The 8,453-nt window shown below is 32.7% G+C and overlaps 1 protein-coding gene across 3 annotated transcripts; it reads right to left on the reverse strand.

Annotated features, from left to right (window-relative positions):
- Positions 1-1,474: 1,474 nt before the first annotated feature.
- LOC118056667 (uncharacterized) lies at positions 1,475-8,127 on the reverse strand. 3 transcript variants are annotated; one of them, XM_035068947.2, is made up of 4 exons: positions 7,309-8,127; positions 2,254-2,334; positions 2,110-2,161; positions 1,506-2,011 (listed from the first exon to the last, which is right to left on the reverse strand). In XM_035068947.2, exons 1-4 carry the CDS (start codon positions 7,566-7,568, stop codon positions 1,922-1,924), a joined length of 483 nt encoding a protein of 160 aa, XP_034924838.1. In that variant the 5' UTR covers positions 7,569-8,127; the 3' UTR covers positions 1,506-1,921. The 3 variants fall into 3 exon arrangements, with proteins under 3 accessions (XP_034924839.1, XP_034924838.1, XP_034924837.1); XM_035068946.2 differs by having other exon boundaries at positions 2,254-2,418; positions 7,309-8,125; XM_035068948.2 differs by lacking the exon at positions 2,110-2,161 and having other exon boundaries at positions 1,475-2,011; positions 2,254-2,418.
- Between the last annotated feature and the right edge of the window lie 326 nt (positions 8,128-8,453).

An 8,453-nucleotide genomic window follows, 5' to 3' on the forward strand; every position in this document is an offset into this window, starting at 1 on the left:
CACAAAAAAAGAGAAAAATATCATGTTGGAAACACTGTAGCAATTCACAGTGTTTTGTGATGAAAGTTACAGTGTTTCCCCACATGATTTAGCCTTATTTGTAATGACTTATAATTGTGATTCACAAACAACTCAATTTAAAAAAAAATGAAAAGGATAATTTGAAAAAAATTATAACAAAAAAACCCATGCGGAGAGACACTGTAGCAATCCATAATGTTTTATGAGCAAAGCTACAATCTTTATTACAAAGTTAAATTCTTACAACTCAATATTAGAAAAAATAAAATGAACGAAGATAATTTTGAAAAAAAATATTACAAAAAAAAAAAACACAAAAGAAACTGGAAAAAAAAAACCATATGAAGAAAAATGGTATTAATCCATAGTGTTTTGTGAGGAAAAACTTGTAATTGCAATTCTTAACCAGCTTAATATTTAAAAAATAAAATTGACAAAGATAATTTTAGAAAAAAACATAACAAAAACAGGAAAAAAACCATGTGAGAAAAAAAACTGTAGCAATCAACAATAATTTTTAAGGAAATTTACAGTGCTTTCCTCACATATTATAACTGTAATTTTTAACCAGCTCCATATTAAAAAATAAAATTAAAAAAGATAATTTCAGAGAACAAAAAAAAAAAAACCATGCAAAAAAACATTGTAGAAATCAACAATATTTTTTTAAAAAAATTACAAATCTAAACTCTCAATTAGCTCAATATTAAAAAAAAATCGACAAATATAATTTTAAAAAATAAAGAAATAAAATAGAAAAAATATGTGAAAAAACATCGCAGCACTCCACAGTATTTTAAAGAAAAAAATTAGAAAGCAAACATTTTAACCAAGTCAATATTTAAAAGTTAAAATCAACAAAAATAATTTTGAAAAACAATTAATAAAAAATGAAAAAAAAAAATAGGAAAGTTGAAAAAAAAGAAGTAAATTTGAAAAAAAAAAAGAAGAAGAAAAGAAACGGAAAAAAAAAGAGGAAAAGTTAGAAAAAAAAACAAAAAAGAGGAAAGCACTCTTAAAAAATAAAAAAATTGGAAAGTTGAAAAAAAAAAGTAAATTTGAAAAAAAGAAGAAGAAAAGAAACGGAAAAAAAAGAGGAAAAGTTAGGAAAAAAAAAAAGGAGGAAAGCACTATGGATTACTCTTGTAATCCACAGTGCTTTGTGTGTGGGGGAATAGTGATTCTCACACACCATTTAAACTATTGTATAATAATAATATAATATAATATAATATATAATATAGAAATCCCATAATACTGCCCTTGCAAATACATCCAAAAGCCCATGACTAGATTAAACAAGTTAAAACAAACCTTATCAATTTTACAGCAAAAATATTCTTTGAATCTTCTTCTCAAACAACTTTTGTTAGAATCACTTCACAAAAAATGCTAAATTTCCTACAAAAATAACATCTTTTCTTGTAGAAGAAAAGGCGTGCAATTCAGATGAAAAATATGAATGAAAACCTTGAAAACGTTGATGGAGGTACTGAAGGAAAATGAAACAAGAACTGAGAGTATGGGAATTCAAATTATCACTTTTGACTACAATAACAGAACCATGCCCTCTCCCTTTCCGAAGATGGAGGTACTGAAGGCTAACATCATATGACTGCAGATTAGCACATCTATGACACATTACCAAATGGATCCACATCTCTGAACTCATGATTGATGGTTAAAAGACAATCAGTTCTAGTTATCGTAAGGTAAGGATCACATTGAATATGAAACTGGCTGATTAGAAGACAATCAGTTCTGGTAGCGCGCACCATTGAGGCAAAACTGTGCGGGAGATTCATCGCATCGGGGCCTCAGTCCATAGCCAATGCAACCACAATGTGTGAGTAAGAATCTTCATCCAAATCAATATCTCCTTTCTTGAAACTCAGGAAACTTAATCTATGCGGAGTGCATCATTTTGCGTCCTGAATGTTCCAATCATAATGTTGGGAAAGATAACCATACAAGCCATAAACAGTGTGAACTGCAATAACACAAGAGTGATCAAGCAGTCTCCACATGTAAATTATTGTGCACATCCATAAGCAGGAAGAGAAAAAAAATGAACAATCTAAGATGTACCAGAAGAGGAAGGGTCAAAAAACTCCAAATTGGCCACAAAGAAAAGGAAAACCTAAGTGAGTTCAGAAACAGAATAAGTGGTCTAAACATAAGTGATAGAACTCAATTAATTGAAAAACTGAAATGCACAATAGTTACTCTTACAAGCAAAAGGAGACAAGCCCCAATAGGGTAACTAATGGCAAAGTGGATATACTTGAGAGCTCCCATTTTTCATCGAACCTCCTGACACTCCAGGCAAACATAATTGTATATAAGAAGATAAGAATGTTCAAACCAACACCCACCATCCCAAGGTATAAAGGCAATCTGCATGGGAATTTCTTGAAAGATTAGACACCAGAGAAATTGAATAATATGGGTAGCTAATATTTTGCAATATAATATACAAGGAAAAAAGAAGAAGTTGCAGTCACTTCACTGCAAAAACAGAGATCATTTTAGTCACGCATTATCCATATGTTGAATTTGAAAAATACTCAGTCAATTAGCTGCAAATACAGAGATCTTTTTAGTCACATGCATTATCCACTTGTTGAATTAGTCTTTGGTTACAAAATTGATCAGAAACCATCACATATTTGTAAGTTACTGTGAGAATTCAATTAAACTGGCCTCTAAAAATACCAAGCGCAGAAAAAGTTAAGGCTGATTCTTAAGAAAGATCAGCTGGTAGGCAAATAAGTTCCATACAGAGGCAGCAATACATATATCCATACGAATTGAGTGTTCTACACACATGCAAGCAGAAAATCATAATAAGAAGAATATGTATTTTATTTATTTAAATTTATTTTCTTTCTGAGAATTCCATGTTTAGATTTATTTAGTACACAATATCAAAAACAACTATTTTCCTATTTCCTTTATTTAGGTAGAAAAGAGCCTATGCAGGAGAGTAAAGTTAGTGGAGAGTTTGAGAGCCATTGAAGTTCTAAACTATTGTTTGCTTTCACTATTTTTTCTTGAGAAATTTCAGTGTCAAGTTTTCATCTAAAATATATTTTTATTGCTGCTGGTTTGTTCTTAGTGTTTGCTGCACCATTTTGCCCTGAAGAATAGGCAAAAACCTTGGGTTTGGGTAGGCGTTCAATATAGTTAAAATTCATTCATATTCAAAAGGAAATAGGACCGCCACTGTCACTAAATGAATTGTGCCATAACCCCTTAGAACAAATTCACAAAGCAGATATAAAAAAAATGTTAAAAACTAGTGGCTTCTGTGATATTAACCCATAGTGGTACATACAACAAAGTTATAAGAAAACTCATTTGAAAACCTAATAATCTGAAGGCTGTTTCCAGGTTTACTCCAAGAAGTTCAGTTCACATTCCGGGCACACCCAAGAACTGATCCTCAACAAATTATTATTTCATGCCAATTGAGTTCTCTGTAGCAGTACATAAAGCTAGTGAAGCTTCTCCATATTAAGCATATTCATTCTATTGTTTATTGGCGAAACTGAACCTGGTTGACATCCACAAAACAGCCATAGTCTAAACCCATGACAGTCAACTAAAAGCATACTTCCCTTTATTTGACTCTATCCAAGAACATTCTCTTACCACAAGCATTGTCAATAAATAAATTCTTTCCATGACTGAATTTAGGAATTTTCAGCATATGGTCACTCCATTTCATACAAGATTACTGATCTTATCATTCAGGTATTAATTTGTTATGCTATGTATGAAAGTTCAACACACAACATCTTGTTGGGAAATAATGAAAACCAACAATGGGAATTATATTTAATCATCAGGTAAATCACCCCAATCATCCTCTAGTTTGATTTGTATCCTATGTTTTATAATTACAATTCACAGCCTCATTAGAAGGGTAGCTGATTCTGATAAGTTTAAAGCAAAATGATCAAAGTAACCCCATATAAAGATAACTTCCAAACTGATTTCTTTCCAATCTGCAAAAAGTTGTCTTTTTCTTTGATTTCTCATCATTTCCAGCTTTCCCTAACCTGTCACTCTCTCTTTCTTTTGTCCTCTCTTTTCATTCTCCTCAGCAGATTTGGCCTATCTTCTTTACTAGAGATCAGACCAGATCTCTCCATTTCTTAAGCTTTTGGGTTTTGATCTTGTATTTAGGATTATTTTCTTGCTTAAATGCTGTGTAGCTGCTGTTTTGTGATGGTGGAAGATAAAGTAGAGGTGGCTGGTGCATTGCAGTGGAGGAAGGAGCAGCGGGGATGGTGAGGTGATATGTTGGTTCTGTGTACTGTAGAGGCTATCAGACCATTCTTGTTGAGTACTTCTCACACAGGTGGCAAGTCTTTGATGCAAAATTAATTAGGAATGGAGAGGCCACTTGTCATTTTGTCTTATGTTTAAATGCAAGAGAGATTTTGGCTTGTAATTTTTTTTCACTTTTTAATATCAAATACAGCTTGGAATCAGTTTTATTTTTTCCAGATAATCAATGGGAATTGTGAAGGCATGAATTCAATGGTCCAACTATGAAATTTCTTTCTGAAAATAATTAAAACAAGCAGGTATTTGCAGTGATTACAATTGAAACAGCAATGATTATTACTGTCAGGAATTTTTTGTTGGGCAGCCAATTGCTTTTCTCTTTTCCACAACATGAGATGATTGACCATTCAGATTATAGTAGCTGCTGCTAAATAGCAAATCTAGGCACTCTATTTCTGGTGGGGTTATTTTCTTTTGGTCACATTTTGTTCCTGAGATTCTTGGATTTGATTTTTTATATTATCCATGAAAGTATAAAAATACATTTTAAGCACAGGGTAACTTGGGTCAAGAAATACTCTTAAGCATGTGATTAGTGGCATTTTTGTAATAATTTTTTTTGCACAGAGTTGACATTAATTGCAATGTGTAAATGTGAAAGCGTAGGGTGTTAAGTGTCATTCCATACAGATACACAGTAGTTTATGAAATATGGAGATGCTAAATGTTGTTGCCATCAAACTAAAGGGTGATTGAGGTGATTTACCCTTTATTATTGAGGGAGTTTATGTTGGATGATTATTCTAGATTTTTAAAAATATGGAGATCCTATTGTGTTTGGTGCATGTAAATAAAGAATATTACCTAGAGATTTAATAAACATTTAATATTGCTATTAGAACAAAATTGAGATGAGAATTGGTTCTCTAGTTTCATGATCGTATTGGTGGTTCTCCACTAGTTTGGTATCAAGGTGTAAAATCATGGTGGTTCAATTGGGCATGGCCTTTTGACCATTGGATTCACCCAGGATCTCTACTGCCACTTTTCTTGAAGAACCTAGTCATCTCTCCCCATACAGTATCTGTGTTAGCATCTAGGTTCCAAACCTCCACTCCCAATAGCTTTTCTTAAAATCTACTTGGTTTGCACCCTTCATGCATCACCACCAAACCCTTGGAAGCATGTTTCTCTAATCCTTTCCCACTCCATCCTTTCTCATCACATCTAACAGTGCCAGCCTAAGTAGAGAGGCTATGGCTTCCATAGGGATGAATTTGGAATTCTTACATATAGGTTTGTGCCCCTTTATTGTGAGGAAGAAGTCCGTTTGGGTACAATTACCCCCCTTTTAAAAGTAGTGAAATGTGGTTCCCTCTTTTCAAATAGATGTTAGATAATACCAAATCATAGGACAAAGCAAGCTCTAGTATAACCTAACCATCCCCATTTCCACTACCATACCCATATCCTTCACACACCCCTTTTAAAACAGTAATTGTTGCTACTCACATGTCCATTCAAGTCTTCCCCAAGGAAAATCTTTTCTTCATTATAGATCCCTTAAAGCAAAGCATATGCATCCAGTCCTAGTTGTGCGCATAGGCATTGATGACACGGATCCTCTCCTTCCCTATTACTGGCTTCATGAAGATAATCCTATCCCTAAATCACTTCACTTCCACAACCTTATTGAGTTTAGGGATAGGACATTGTAGAACAAGATGATGAATGGAATGAAGATGGCATCAAAGAAAACTTGTTAAAGGAAATAGAAATTGTGAAGATACGAGATGGACATAATTGCAAGGATGAAGAATTTCAAGCAAAGGATCTTGTGCAAAAGAAAAAAATAATAATAAATTGAAGATTCTATCATTGAAGTTATCAAAGAAAAAAGGCTGATCACATTTAGTTCATTATTCCTCTTAAATTCAATATTGTAGCTGACAAGACTATCTTATTGCTAAAATTATTGTCACCATTAAACAAGAAAGAAAGGAATCAAGTGCAAGAATTTTACTTTGGGAAATGAAGTGCATGCGAGATTATGGAGTTCGTACTGCTATGACACTTCAAAACTAGAGATTGAGATTTTCCATCAAACGATGAATGAATGAGACATGGAGAAAGATAACAGTGAAAATTAAGATTTGATTATTTAGGAACCTTAACTTTAAATGATTATTTAAGAATAGAAGTACTTATTAATTAGTAGTCATATAAGAATTAAGTTTATTTTAGTTTCCCGTAAAAATTAAGACTAATTAATAGGTTTTCACATTTTATTTGGTTTGGCACCTATGCCTAGACATTCAAAGACACTGAATGTCGATATCAGAATAAAGTTGAGATTTACTTGCAGAGAGTTCATTCTCTAATTTTGTTCTCTTAGTTTTGTGATCTTGCTATAGGTTTTAAACATCTGCTATTGACTATTATTTTAATACAAGTGGTACTACAATCCCATTGAATGAGGATACAATTAAATTCAAATGAAGCCATTACTGCCATACACATCTGAAATATCTAACTTCGTATGGATGTCTCCAATTATGTGAGAAAATAACCCCAAACACACCCCCAGAAGCACTATTTTACAAGGCTCGTTTTTATATCTGCGAGGATATCCTGCCATGCTTCAACCTTTTCCAATGCATGAATATCCGCATACACTTGAGAAATCTGAATCAAGTTTTTCAACATTTTCATCTTGAAATAGACCAAGACAACACGTTGAAAGTGAAAGAGATTGCATAAACATCTAAATGCTGGCTAGCTTAAACCATGTGGAAGCCTCTTTAGAAATATTAAGAAATGCAATACAGATGACCAAGAACGCTTCCAATATTGATTAGTTTTCCCCCTCAAGAATCGGGATTTAAGCAGATGACATTGAATAAGCATCTAAGAAGTGCAAAACATATTAGACAAACAAATGAAGGATAATAGCAGTAGAAGAAGAAGATTGCAGAAAATGAATTTGATTACCTTCTAATCCGTTCGTCATGCCACAAAAGATAAATCAAATTGGAGCGTCTGTCGCCGAAGTAGATGATGAAAATTGCAGAAGCAATCCAAATTACATTTTCGACAATCTCAAGCCAAGGCCTAACTCGCTGATTAGGGGGCGAAAAGGGCTGTGCTCTTGAACAAGCATCATCCTCAAGATCATCACCACTCGAGGCATACCCTTGGCTATGTCTCTGCCTGATGTATCCACCGCCGCCAACTGGTGTCCCACCAGACATTTCAAAAGATAAATCAAATATGATAATAATCCTAAAAACCCAGAAAAAAGGAATGTGTCGGGTGGGTCACCCAATACCCATACCCAAGTAAGGAATTTTTACTTTGTCACCTACTCCTACTCCCACCGAATCTATATATCTATCTATCTATCTATCTATCAAATCCAGTTCGTAATCTAAGAGAATAAAGACATGTGGGTTATTTGTTATGATGATTAAAAGAAATACTGAATGAAATTGTTTTCTTTATAAAAATAAAAAAGAAAGAAGGATAGAAAACAGGCCATGAATATAAAAGGGGAAATCGATCAGACCCATGTTATTTATGAAAGCTTGAAACATAAAATCTAAATGGAAAGTACATATATTTATATATAGATAGAATATGAATATAGATTCGAATTCTCAAGAATCTCTTCAAACAAGAGAGAGCAATGACTGAGACAAGGCCGGAAAAAAAAAATAGTTGTAATAGAAGAAAAGGGGCAAGTTTGTGTGGTGTTTGCCAGAATTGATAGCGCGTCCGCCTTCGTGTGGGTGCAGATATTAGGTTGGCATGGCAGGAGGAATGTTTAAATGTTTAATAATTATTTTCCTCAATTAATGACAAAAAAAACTATTTTATAAATCTAAAGAAATAATTTATATAATAAGTTGCAAAATACATTAATTCTCTCAAAATATCCTAATAATAAATGAAATAAAACTTGAAATATATTGGCGATTAAAAATATTGATATTTCCTTTCCACAAAATCATATTACTATTGTTATTAATATTATTACTTTATTACTAAATATACTAAAGACAATGGGTTTTGTTGTGAATATTATTACTTTATTACTAAATAAAACTTGAAATTATATTTCTTATAATTATTTTTAT

This window comes from Populus alba, chromosome 18 (assembly GCF_005239225.2).
Source record: "Populus alba chromosome 18, ASM523922v2, whole genome shotgun sequence".
NCBI lineage: Eukaryota > Viridiplantae > Streptophyta > Magnoliopsida > Malpighiales > Salicaceae > Populus > Populus alba.

Coding starts and splice junctions, on each gene's coding strand:
- LOC118056667 (XM_035068946.2), bottom strand. CDS start 7,568: ATGTCTGGTGGGACACCAGTTGGCGGCGGTGGATACATCAGGCAGAGA. Junction 2,419..7,308: donor CATGACGAACGGATTAGAAG/GTAATCAAATTC, acceptor ATTCCCATGCAG/ATTGCCTTTATACCTTGGGA. Junction 2,162..2,253: donor GGGCTTGTCTCCTTTTGCTT/GTAAGAGTAACT, acceptor GAACTCACTTAG/GTTTTCCTTTTCTTTGTGGC.